General features: G+C 40.6%; 1 protein-coding gene across 1 annotated transcript; it reads right to left on the reverse strand.

The window, feature by feature from the left end:
* Positions 1-1,028: 1,028 nt before the first annotated feature.
* Positions 1,029-8,757, reverse strand: vamp1a (vesicle associated membrane protein 1a). Its single transcript, XM_026157264.2, has 5 exons — positions 8,564-8,757; positions 6,217-6,346; positions 5,986-6,144; positions 2,927-2,978; positions 1,029-2,434 (listed from the first exon to the last, which is right to left on the reverse strand). Coding segments are annotated over exons 1-5 (360 nt in total). The 5' UTR covers positions 8,566-8,757; the 3' UTR covers positions 1,029-2,417.
* Between the last annotated feature and the right edge of the window lie 4,752 nt (positions 8,758-13,509).

Genomic DNA, 13,509 nt, shown 5'->3' on the forward strand with positions numbered 1-13,509 from the left:
TATGACTTTACTGTTTTTGTTCACTTTCTCGCGGTTAAAGTTCCTCCGGCTTGTTGTGATTTGCATTTTTAGCGCTTCACCTCACAGGAGTCTCCACCAGCCAGCAAGCTTAGCTCCAGGTACTTGACGGCAAGCCACTGGCCGCATTGTTGGCTGTACCTGTTCAACTCCTCATTAACACAAATATCAAATTAAATGGCTGCCATGTTATTGGTTGGTGCATTCGGGCATGTACGCGTGGGGAAGAGAGGTGAATGTGGAATGGCGTGAGATGGGCTGTTCTGATTATTTTTAAAGAAATTGCTGATCTGCTTTGGAGAGGCTACGTGGGTAAATCAGAGTCCAAAATGGAGAAAATGTCCAGAGTGCAGCAGAGTACTTGTTGATGTCAGAGGAGCTGGCCTGTTCAAGCTGACAGGAATGCAACAGTGACCTCAAATGACCACCAGATACAACCGAGTGCAGCCTGGAAACAAATGCACGCATGCATCTCTCCCATCAGGAAACGAGTCACAGCCCAAAGACTGAAGAAAAGCAGTCCTCAGGTACGTCTCTGTCCACACGTCATCAAACTGGTTTCTCATGACTGAGTTCACTGTACTCGAGGCCTCCACCGTGTGATGCCATCGTATTCATATGGACCAAAATCTCAGGAGTGTATCCAGTACCTTTGTACCACGAAGAGCCGAAGCAGCACTGAAGGAGGGTTGAATCCAGTACGAGTAAGGTGTGACCACGAAAGTATATTTATCAGGTAACTGTATTTTAAACTCCTTTAAATGTCACCAAGTCCTCAATGACCCACGCGGTGTTCGTATTTTTAGTTTGGTTTAATGTTTCTCACTGTATGAGACTTCACCTGAAAGGCAAAATCTTCTGCTCTATTAAAAATGTGCCTGCTCAGGTGGGCGACTGCTGCACATTCAACGTGGACTCATTTAAAACACAAGCCCTTTAAAACCTATAGTTTGTATTTAGGCTGAAGAATATTAAAGATGCCAAACAAACAAGGGCACAAAGACGCTGTGTGTGTGTAGCAAACATGACTTTATTAGAAAGTCCAGGCTGTTCTCTCTGAGCGTGTCAAAGAAGTACAGAAGAAACACTGACGATGATGATGATGAGCGACTCCCACCTTCCACCATTCGGTCTAAGATGGACTAATATATTTCAAAGGTTAAATAATCACTTCAGCCTCAAAGCTCCTTCACACACAGGGGACCGATCCAGGCTGAACAAAGAAACATGTTGAACATTCAAACCACAGATAACAAAACTCAGGCTGGTTCACAACACGATGAAACAAATGCAGGACAGCCGGACGGAGCTGGGCACGCGAGCAGGTGGGTTAATCACGCAGGAAGTCAGATTTCTGCTCAGTAATGGTCTGCACCGAGAGAAGAGCCAAGCAGGAATCTGTAAACCCAGGTTTAACACAGAAAGAGCAGCTGTGCTTAAATGTTTCAAGCTCGAGTAGGAAACCTGATTTCAGTGTCACTCATGAGGATTCGTGGCGTGAGCGTTAGGATGAAGAGCGAGAAAGTCAGAATTGGTCGATTTAGGCAACAAACTGTTCTGAGAGGTGAGCAGGTTCATCATAGTCGGGCTTCCTCTGCTGCTGGATCATCGAAACCTCAAAGCCTGACAGAGACGATGGGTTTCAAGCCTGATAACAAAGTTCGATTACAAAGCTGTAACTTTACAGAAAAGATGAATATCTCTAATTTCCCTTCCTGCTGATCTGGCGATCCAGTGTCACTCCTGCCTTTATTAAGATTTCCATGACTGACGATGAGAATCCTAAAGGCTGCATTATGTGAACTGAATTATCGTACGTTTAAATTTACTTGGATAGATGATTTTATATTTAAAGCACAAAGCCTAACTTTGTAGAGATTTTTAGTATAACACGGAAACCTCATTTGATTTCAAGATTAGTCTGCAATGCTGCTCCTTTCCTTTGTATTTAAGGAACTCAAACAGCTCTTTTGGATGCTGCTCACATCCCTCTGGGTCACTCAGAAGCCCTCTGAAGAGAAGACAGCTGACTATTCGACTTCAGCTCTTACTGGTGTCCAGTAAACCTCACACTGCTTCCTGTCCATGAATCTTGCATGCACTGAGCTGCAGAAAAACCAGGCGCAGCAGGAGGTTTTTTCTTTTTGTTTCAGTGTTTAAAGGACAAACCTGGGTCAACAGATTTTACACCTGCAGTAAACCCAACCCGGTAACAAAGTCAGGAAACCGGCCTCATGCAGAGGCACAATAAGGAGGTAGTGGAGCACATTATGTGAGCATGCATGGAGGCTTTGGAGGAAGGCATCGCTGGGGTGGAGGAGCACTGAGGAGAGGCTGGATTTGGCGTTCGGTGGTGCAGACTCGTCCTGTGACTTGTTCGTCCATCCCTGAAGAGCAGCTCAGTAGAAGAAATACACTGAGGACAGCAAACACAGATATTTGTCTCTGAGTGATATTTAAAAAGTAAAAAGAAGCTTTTATAACCCTTAGAGTGCAACAGACTGTAAAATCCTCCTAGGACGTCTCCTGGTGCAGCTCTGGATCATCTTCTGCTTGTCTGCTTTTTTTAGGCTGCTCTGATTGCTCTGTACTTTCAAACATCAACTTCTGCATCAAACTGCTCTGATTTTACACGAGGATCTGCAGCTCTGAGTGCAGACAGCAGTCAGTGATGGGTGCAGCTACCGGCTCTGAAAGTAAAGTAAAGTAAAATTTGCTAGCCTTTGAAAAACCTAATCGGCAGAGTGTGTCTGCAAACTTTCCTTAAAATGGGTTTTAATGTTTCTGCAGAAGAAGCAGAACAGGGCTTCCAGGAAGCTGAACCTCCATAATGAAAATGCTCCACAGGTGCACATAAGGAGGCCAAGAAACCACATGCAAAAATAAGAGAAGGCTTTATTTTACTCACAGAAAATGACGCCAACAAATATAACACCTACAATGGCCATGATGATCATCATCTGGAAGAAAGACAAAACAAACAGAGCCATCAGAAACAAAAGATGAACTTAAGAAGATGAAACAGCCGTTTAATTCCACCGAGACAATAAATCACTCCATCGTCTGCTGCTTATCAGCCTCCAACCCCCTCCTCCAGCTCCTCAGAGGGGATACTGAGGTGTTCCCGGGTCAGCAGAGACATCATCTCTCCAGCTTGTCTTCAGTCTGCTCGGGGTCTCTTCTAACCCAGACATGTGTCCACCAAACCTGGCTTGTTTGTTGAGAAGCGCTGGCTCCTGTTTGAGCGCTTTCCGGAGCACTGTGGTCCTAGCTAGAAATAATCTTTCACTTTAATTTTAAGTAGAAACAGTGCACAAGTAGAAGTTACAATTAATTATAGCCTCAGTTTATTTACCTGCAAATATACATTTTAAGGTCCTTAATATACATTACTGTGTTTAAAATAGGTATAAACCTTCTCATATTACGTTTCAGCTTTCAACAAAATGTGAAGGAACCACAGCAATGACTTCATGTGAACATCTGTGGACTGTGCTGAAGAGAAATCAGCTCAACTTCAACTGGCCAAACACCGCCCCCTGGTGGTGAAGGTCATTATTAAAATTTGCAGAAGGTAATTGCAAAAGAGAGCGATTATTCTTTTACTTATTCTCGGTCATGTATTCAGTCTCAGCGGTACAAACAATCCCAGTAAGCCTAAAGTGTTGTTTCAGCTCTTGATCTGATGGTCTTCATATGATAATCTGAGACACACAGTTGTTGCTGTGTTGCTGTTCAAACCTTTAGTTTAAAGGGAGCAGTCAATCAGGAGAACGATGGTGTAAGCTGAGGGTGGCCTTAAACGCTCTTTTTTGTAATTATTCCCCCAAATTTGTTGAATTAGTTCAGTGAGAACTGGATTTTACAGCTGGGCGATGATCTGTCTGTAGCTGCGAGGTGGTCCCATATGTTTCTTCCTTTCTTCTCAAAGTCTGAATTTTCTTTCTATTTCTGTATAACAAGATGGACTAATTGCATTTCCCTTGATGCTAAACAAGCTGTTTCTGCACTCTTGTGTGAGTCTGAGATAGAGATTCATATAACTTTGATAATACTGAGTCATTCTTTGTTGAGCTAGTGCTTGTTTCTCTTTGAAATGTGTGGTTTCATTTTAAAAGGTACTTTTTTAAAGTTAACTTTGGACTAAGAAGTTCACCGCCAGGGGGCAGCATTTATAGATTTTAGATGTGCACTGCTGTTCTTTTAACTTTGGACTTTTCTTTGTCACCCATGTCCTTTCCCAGGCTGTCGTTTGAAATAGAATGCATTTTTTTTTAATTATTTCCATCATTAAATAAAGACATTGTCCTTGTGGCACTGCCTGTCCATACTTCAACTTCAGCTGATATCTCGTTGACTTTTTTATTTTTTAAAGCTTCAGTAAGTTTTTTGGGAGGTTTTGAACTTCTTTTAAATACAAGAAATTACAATAACTGCCATTAAAGGAAGCTTTTGAAGTTTGCAAGCAGAGGCCAAGAATAAAAATAAAAAGAGTTTAAATGAGCCGAGTAGGCGTGGCCAACTAGAAATATAAAGCAGACGACGCCCTGCAGATTTTAATATATGTCATGTTGCACAGTGTGCGTGTGTGTTGATCTAAATTCCCCATAAATAAAATCCACATGATGACATTAGAGTGAAACAGGCAGGAAATCACCTCTGATGGGGGGAGGGCGAGAGAGATTAACAAGAACAAGAGGTTTAGAGAGAGAGAGAGCGATTGGTGGTGACTGTGTGTGTTTGAAATGTGTGTGTGTATTCAGAGCTGTTCAGTGTTTACATATAAAGAAAGAAAATCTCCTAACTGTCATTGAAAAAGCTAAAAGAAAATGTTTTTGTGTGTTTTTAGAGCATTTTGTTTGGGTCTATTTTCAGCGGCGTATGAATCCACATTTGTACTCTGCCCACTGTGAGAGCAGGAGTGTGTTTATGGTGACAGTGTGGGTCATTAAAGCAGAATAAAATGCATCACATATGATTGTTCGGATGTATCCATGTACAAACGTGTGTGTGTGTGTGTGTGTGTGTGTGTGTTGGATAGGAGGAGTTACGTCACACATCACAGCTGGCTTTTTAATCCCTGACTGTCACTCTAATCCAGATTGAGATTTTCCTCTTCCTCTCTCTGATTTGCTGTCAGTCAAACAGTCTCTCCTCCTCTCCTCTAATGTAATCCTCTTCCTCCTCAGGCTATCCAGCGATTGGACGGTCTGAACTGTACAGAGGGGAGGCGGGGCTTGATGGACTGACGCTGAGATAAAAAAAGACCTGGCATCTGAGGCTGGATGGATGAAGAGGAGATGCTGTGAGGTAGTGATGGATAAGTTAAATGCACTTAATCGGTACATTAAACTGAAACTGTTCGTGCAGCTTCATTTCTACCTGTTATGATCACAGATTAACATGAAAACAACACATTGATTATGTAAAGATAATTTCAAAGTTTTCTGAAATCTTTTCCACAACAAGGGATGTAACCTGTTTAAACACCTGTTACCACAAATATCTAATCGGCAGCAGCTGAATGCATTGAAGCATGTAGATGTGTAAAATGATCCACAGGGATTTTCCTGCACAAGCATCTCTAGAGTTTAAGAATGACATGAAACAGAGAATATCCAGCGAGCAGTAATGGTTGCTGATGATGTCATAAATCAGGGGAGCATTGCCAGACTGCTTTGAGCTGATAGCAAGCCAGCGGTAACTTAATAACTGCTCATTCCAACTAAAGTATGCAGAAGAGCATCTCTCCACCACAGCCTGTCTGACCATAGTCGCTGACCATGCCAATCCTTTTATGGCCACAGTACATCCATATTCTGCTTCCAGCAAGATAGCACACCTCATGCCACGAACTAAAATGATCTCAAGCTGATTTCTTGAACATGACAGTGAGCTCAGTGTATTTGAACAGCCTCCGCAGTCACCGGATCTCAACGTGGAAAAATCTCCTTGTGTCACACCCACCTTGCAATTTTTCCACCAGTACTTGTTCTTGAGTTTGGCAGCGCTGCTCTCGAACTGCGAGGCTCCGGCCTGCAGGGCGTCGGCGCGGTCGTCCAGCTCCGACAGCTTCTGATCTCTCTCCAGGACTTTGTCCACATTCACACGCATGATGTCCACCACCTGAGGGATGAAAACACCCATCAGCATCTCTGATACGTTTTCCATTTGCTCGTAGTGAGCTGCAGTCCTCACCTCGTCCACCTGTGCCTGTGTCTGCTGGAGTCGTCTGTTGCTCGTCAGGTTTGGGGCCTGAGCTGGAGGACCCCCCTCACCTTCCGGGGCCCCGGGAGCTCCTGGAGTCCCTGCTGCATCTGGAGTCGACCTGCAGGGAAAATGTGAGTTTTGTAACAAGAATTCAGTCAAAAATGACTCATTTATCCCAGCAGTAGAATACAGTTAGAGGTAGGCATCTAGGCTTTGAGCGCATAACTTCAGGCTTATGTGCAATATATATAAAGATGGAGTGGTGACTAAACATCCCTGTGGCGTCCAGAGGTGGATGTATGGGTTGTGGGGGCACTGAGAGAGCAGACAGTGATGCAGGGCAACAGCAGCACTGACATGTCAGAGGGGAAAAACAGCTTGAAGGCCATTTAAAGAATGCTGCTTAAAGGCACTGCAGCTCCTTGACTTTTCAAAGCCGACTGCTGCCTTGACTTTTGAAATACTGTATATAAACAGATAGTGTGTATGTAGGTCAGATCTATAGCTAAAGGTTCTACGTGGATCTCTCTAGAAAATAACATGTTTTAGCTGCAAAAGTTTACTTAAAGCTCAAAAAGCATTTAGGAACTAAGAACTCAACAATAGGAAGGAAACTGTCATGTAGCAAAGTGTCTATGTGTATGCAAAGGCAGCAGAAGAGACTTTATTAAGAAGAAGAAGTGATTTCACCACCAACATACTTGTTGATTCCTTCTTTTTCTTTCAGTTTAACAAAAAGTAGCAGCTGGAAATACATAGGAGGAAACACGGTGCTGAATGGACCAATCAGGGTTGTTCTGTGGTGTAGAACAATGATACGAGGTGTAGTTAGAGTTCCAGAAAGGTTTCAGGTTTAAAACAGCAAAACTTTTCATTCTTGTGCAGCTCCAAATCTCAAATGTTAAATCAGCAATCAGACGCATGGCTGCACAAGAGCATGAAAGACATTCAGTTTTCTACACTGATGAAATATTTCTGACTATATAGTCTGATTTCCTTTGGTGCCGCCCCTCTAAACGCCCCTGTGTGAAGGAACTGCACATATAGTAATGATAATAATAATAATGAGATGAACTTGGTTTAAAATGGCCAAATATTTGTTTTAAGAAAGAAAAAAGAAAAACAACAGATTTAAAGGGTGTGCAGCACTCTTGATTTTCTCCTTTTTACTTTTGATCCTTGCTCATCGGCCGAGGCAGCAGCGCCAGCCTCGATGAGCACAGCTGATGAATGAATCAGGATCGTGATTGCAGGTTTGGGAGGAGCACAGCAGTCTTTAGTTTGGCTCAGACAATAAATACAATATAATTAATAAATATAATAAACCTTTGTGTGCTACTAATATTATGTTTTAAACTCTGAAGTAAGATCTCAGATGATTTTCACAGAGTGAAGCTTGTAATTTGTTAGACCTTAAAAGCAGGAACGCCGCCTGAATTCTAAACACAAACTCTAATTCAGTAATAGAAACATGACTCATCAAAGTTTGGCCTCCGTCCACAAAATCAGAGTCTCAGAGGATGAAACAGCCTCAGCAGCTCAGAAGAGGTAAAGGACAAATTAAAAGAATAAAAAATAAACAGTTTATACACACACACACACACACGCACACACACACACACACACACACACACACACACACACACACACACACACACACACACACACACACACACAGTGTTACTGCCAGCAGGCTTGTTTTCCACCCGCAAAATGGAGAAAGATTAGTGCAGCAGCAGCAGCAGCAGGAGTCTGACTGACTGATGGAGATCAACATGCACTAAGTAATCACTCCCCTCCCCCCGCGGGACAAAACACACCAAAAACATTCCCACAGTGGGTTCTCTTCACTCTAAAAACTCCCAGGTGTTTGTAGCTTTGTGTGATATGTTTAAGTCTTTGTTTCTCTCTCTCTCTCTCTCTCTGTGTGTGTGTGTGTGTGTGTGTGTGTGTGTGTGTGTGTGTGTGTGTGTGTGTGTGTGACAGGAAATTAAAGCATCACAGCTCAGCCGATCACACTGTTTGATGATAGTTTTGTAGGTGAGTCACCCGGTGAGTCACGGTCGTACTTCTGCAGTCTCAGCACTGACATTTCCAGACAAGTTTCACTTTTGATCCATAAATTTAGAGATAAAAATTGATTTTAAAAATTTAATTAATAAGAAAAAAGGAGTTTGAATTGTGCTGTAGCTGTACCCACCACGGAATTTAATGAGGAATCTCTTTAGTCTGTTAACTACACTTTGTTTTTTGTTTTTTTAAAGCAGACATGGATTGAAAGATTTTAGAGGTTTTAAAAAGCCTGAAATAAATAAAAATGAGTCGGAGTACTCACATCTGAGCTGGAGGATGATGGAGATGATCTGACAGAGGGTGAGGCTGGACCTAAACCGAGGAGGAGGACTTCTGTTCTCTGTCTGATGTCTTCATTCACTTTTTCTCTTAAAACACGTAGAAAAACTACAACTGAAGCAGCTGCGCACAGACCGAAAAAACCTTTCGCGTCAAACACAAGTCCCGCCCCTATGCGCGCACACGCACGCATGCCCGCTTCCTCTGTCTCTCAGTTAATCCCAACACAAACCTGACATCATGGGTTACGTTTGAGCATTTGAAACATGCATTTCTGGATTTTTATTATTGTTATTATTTTAATTTGACTTTTTCAGGAGTAAATTTAAACGTCACATCATCAGCCTGCGGTCCATCAGCTCCACCTCAGCCACTCCAACAAATCCTAATTCATGTTTTTTCAGTAAAAACTCGGGACTGAACGTGACTCTGAATAACAGACTTTGTGTGGTGGCAATAAATACTATAAAATACCTGATATTTCATGTTTGATCAGGCTGGGAAGATTCTAAGAACATTTTTTCTCGTGCATAAAAAAATAATTTGTGTGTGTAAATTACAGCTTATTTCATATATTTAAAAATTTCTTTCTCTTTCTCTCTTTATGTTACAATAATTATTTTTTTTGTTATTTTGTGACTTTTTTCATAAGCCCACAACTTTTTCTTATGAATTTTTGACTTTGAGTTTTTTTTTAAAATTAATACACGTTATTGTTATTTTTCCTGGATTTCTTCTTCTTTGTACTTTTTGAAGTTGCCACATCCTCTTCCCAGATTTTTTTTTTACCACAATTTTAGCCTTTCTCATGTTGTTTTTCCCTCATGAGTTTGTGTTGACAAAATTTAAGCATTTTGTAAATAGTTTTTCCATAACTCATTTGCATGTCACCACAGATTGGAGCGGTGTTAGGTTCCTTCTACACTGACTGAAACACAGTTATGTTCCCTTTGTACAAATATATTTGAAGAATTAAATGTTTTACAGAATTCAAGCTGTGTGCAAAACAGTAAAGTTTTCATGTCTGTGGTATGTTAGCTGAAGGTAGCGTGGGTTGTCACCTGACCAATACTGAGCAAAGTGAGGTGAAAATCAAACGCCCCTCCGTTAATCAGACGTACAGGTGGGGTAACTGTTTCCTGCTGCTTCTGTTTGGTTTGACTGCAGCGAGGTATCCGGTGTTTTCTGTCCTCGGCGTCTTTATGTGAGTATTTAAATGTCTTTTTCTGCTTTTCCTTTTACTCACACTGTGCGGCATAACTGCGCTCTTTTTCTGGATTTTCCGATTTTTTTTTCCACATTTTTTTAAAGTCGAAAATGTTGGGTTTAGATTTTCAGGTGGCTGTTTTTTTGTCACTCTTCAGCAAAATTGCGTGATTTCTTAACTTTAAAATGGTTCATTTTTACCTTCATCTCCACTGGTTTCTGTGCTTTCCCTCCTGGACTTTGTGCACACTGCACAGCATTGTAGTGCATAGCTATTAGAATAATTTCCACTTGATTGATTTCTTTTTTGAATGGAAAAGTTCTGCAATGGCAAACACCAAGAAAAAGAGCAAGTCATGAGTGGATCCTGCTTTTGAACTTTGGGCTTGTAAAGACAAACTGCGATGTCTCTGAAGGAGTGAAACGTCTAATCTGAATACAAAGCATTTATTTTTTAAGCGTGTGCTTCTCTATACACATTTCAGACTAACAGTACAACTGATTAGTGTTTAATTTGAATACATGTAATTTCAGCCCAGTTAATCCACTGAGATCAGACACTGAGATCAGACTTGTGTAAGCAAATTATATCAAAAGCAGTCCTCTCATCCAAAACGCTTCTTCAGATCTAAAACCTGAAGGAGAAACCAGGTATTTTCTGGTGAGGTTGTGACCTTGGACATCCGCACAGCTGCTGTCATCGTGTAGATCAGGGTGTCAGGATGTGACTTTCATCTGTAAAAGGCTCTGTGGATGATGATAGCAGGTGTTGTAGCCCACCTCCTCTGTTCACTAACACGAACAGCCAGAAAAAACACCAAATGTTGCACAGTGGATAATAAAGTGACGACAAAACTTCCTCTAAATGGAAGAACAAACGGCGTGAAAGACAAAGATAACTTGGAAAAGTTTCGTACTGAGAGTCGATCAGAACAAAAGAGGAAGTTTAAAAAAATTCTCAAGCTTTTTGAATTGATGAAGTTTTTTTATATGAATATGTAAAGTTTGTTTGTGTAGAAGTTTATTAAAACAAAACCTTTCATTGATGAGTGAACAGAGTAGCTACATGGGAACAAAACCAAAGAATTATGTTTCTTCAAAGTATTTTATTCTGCTCATCTTTTCATTTCATCAAACATACATACAGCTCTGTGCACCACACACTCAAACCTGAACCCCTGACAGCTCAAACACTCCGTTCATAGGTTTTCCTACAAATGGCTTCATCCTTCAGCTCGATTATTTGCTTTTTCTTTTTCATCCGAGTCACACTTTCATTCCTGTGTTTCCTGAAATGTTTAAATTCACGTTTCTCTCTCCACAGATTCCACTTACATTCAGATAATATAGATATGAAGCACTCGGCTAACGGAGCGTCTGCACTGTTTCCTATGGTGAGTGATAGCTTTGCTTTGAACGATAGCAGTTTGTTGCTTTGTTTTCTCATCATTAAAGGAACAAAATGACTCTTTGCCCATTTCTCTCCCTGCACTGAGATCACATAAAAGAACAAAGATTTTAAATTGGATGTTTTTGATGTGCTCAGTGAAGAAAACTGGAGGTCAGGCTGTTCCTTTAATGGGTCTGTTTTTTCTCTGGTGAATATGGCCGGTTACTTAACAAGCAGACATTCAAGTAATCAAAGATGTGATGACATTTGAAGGAGTGAAAACATTCAAAGCATCAGCAAAGACCGAAGCACGCTCATATTTAAAGTCGTGATGAGGACTCTTTTCCTGCAGCATCCTGTACACGTTAGTTTCTTTTTGCTTTGAATCACATCTGGAGGCCTTTTTGCTCGACTTTTCTTACTTTACACCGATGCAGGCTTTATTGCTGAGACACTAACATTAGGTCTGATTTAGCTGAGAGCAACAGCAAGGCCACAAAAACCCACAAAAATAAAGTAAAAAATATGAATCGTTTCAGCCAAATTTACACCATGAAGCTTCCAGCAGCAGTACAACTTCAGCATTGGTATGTACATTAATTACAGTGTTTGTCCTTTACAAACTGTACACAGATAAACAAATAAACCAGAGTGACTGATCCTCATGTATGTCCCACCTAATGTGGCATCTTCATCTTTAAGACAAAATACCTCCCGATCCCAGAAAATCAAAGGCAAAAATAACATTTGTATTACACCTATTATTGCCTTGTTAATTAACAGTATTAAGAATAAATAACATAAAAAAAGGGAGTGTTACCTAAAGTGTAAGATTAAAGGGGGCCTTTTTCAATCATTTCCAGCTCTGTATTTGTTATTCTTGGGCTATGTCAGAGTAGCTCTGCATAATTCAGTTGATAATAATCCTTATTTGTCTCTTGTAGCTCCTCCCCCTATTAGCCAACCGTCTTCTGATTGGCTGCCCCTCATAAAAAGACATACAAGTTAAACTGTGAACTGTGTGATAGGCTTCTGTAGGAGATATCAGGATATCCTCTCTCTATGACATCATACAGATCCACGAGTAGAAAAAAAAAAACTGTCAGTCTAAACTTTAGTCCTGCGGGGATTACGTGGACGCCCTGATTTAAAAACATGTTTCATGTGAGCATTTGTTTAGGTCCATTTTAACATTATCCTAAAAATACTGAACTAATTCCAGATAGAATCTTAACACAGACACCAAAATACGTGGAAATGTACATTTTGCCACATTATTTAACTTAAAAAATATTTCTTCAAGACCAAGGTTTAAAAATGGCATTTCCACAATAAATCAGTTTAACTGTGATTTAACCTGGTTTTTAAAAACAGTATTACTGTCATAGTATAAGAGTTTACCTTTTAGCATCACATCATCTGTAGAAAATGTGAGAAATCTAAATGGCATTTACTGTCAAACCGATCCTGTTTGCACCGTTTTGATGTTTTCAAACTGAGATGGATCTGGAGGCGAGAGAGAGGTCTGAAACCACAACTGTACAAAAGCTTACAAAACCCCCAAATTATCTATATTACTACATGTATATCACTACACAGTATCAAAATCTGTTCAAATATCACGGCTGATGTTACGCCGAGAGGAAAATGAAGTATTTTAACTCCAAACTGTAGTAAGGATCAGTTTTTACAGACAAACCAGGAGCAGAGCTTTTAATAAACTTCAAATTCAAGAAGAAGTACATATCAATAAACTTATGTAAGATTTCTGTAAGGTAAATATTGTGAAGGTTAAACCTTCAAAATGCCCCCACACCAAAAAAAGTCCTGGAAATCGGTTTAAGGCGAGCTGGTCTTTCACTGGATTTTTGTCTTGACTACAGTTAGAAAGAATCAAATTAAACGTGAGCTTTAACATTTTGAAGCTGCTGCTAATGTCAGTGTAATATAAAACCACTGCACTTTAATATGGAGCTGGAACAGTGAGCTGTGCAAACTGCTTTCTTTCTGCATTACAGCCTGTATGTGCGTCCTTTTAATCCTGCAGCGTTAGAGACATTTTACAAACAACTGTTTTGGTGAGCTCTGTGTGCAAATACAATAATGTAGCTCACAGGCATCTCATCTTTTCTTTAAAGTGCGGTAAAGTTTTGACCTCCAGATGTGCAGTTACAGCTGGTAACCATGTGAGGGCAGCACTCGCACACTCTATTACTATTGCTGCTTTTTTAATTAAAATGACTTCATATACTATAACTAATATTGCAAAGAAACTACAGGTTCATCAGTAAGGAGAAGCTCTTCTTCCTCAAAGCAGTAAAAACCTCCACGCT

Source organism: Astatotilapia calliptera, chromosome 22, assembly GCF_964374335.1.
Source record: "Astatotilapia calliptera chromosome 22, fAstCal68.1, whole genome shotgun sequence".
NCBI classification, from domain to species: Eukaryota; Metazoa; Chordata; class Actinopteri; order Cichliformes; family Cichlidae; genus Astatotilapia; species Astatotilapia calliptera.

Excerpts from the sequence above, each read along its gene's own strand:
- vamp1a (XM_026157264.2), bottom strand. Across the intron at positions 6,145-6,216 it reads CACAGGCACAGGTGGACGAG|GTGGTGGACATCATGCGTGT; the intron begins GTGAGGACTGCA and ends TTCATCCCTCAG. Across the intron at positions 2,979-5,985 it reads ACTGGTGGAAAAATTGCAAG|ATGATGATCATCATGGCCAT; the intron begins GTGGGTGTGACA and ends TCTTTCTTCCAG.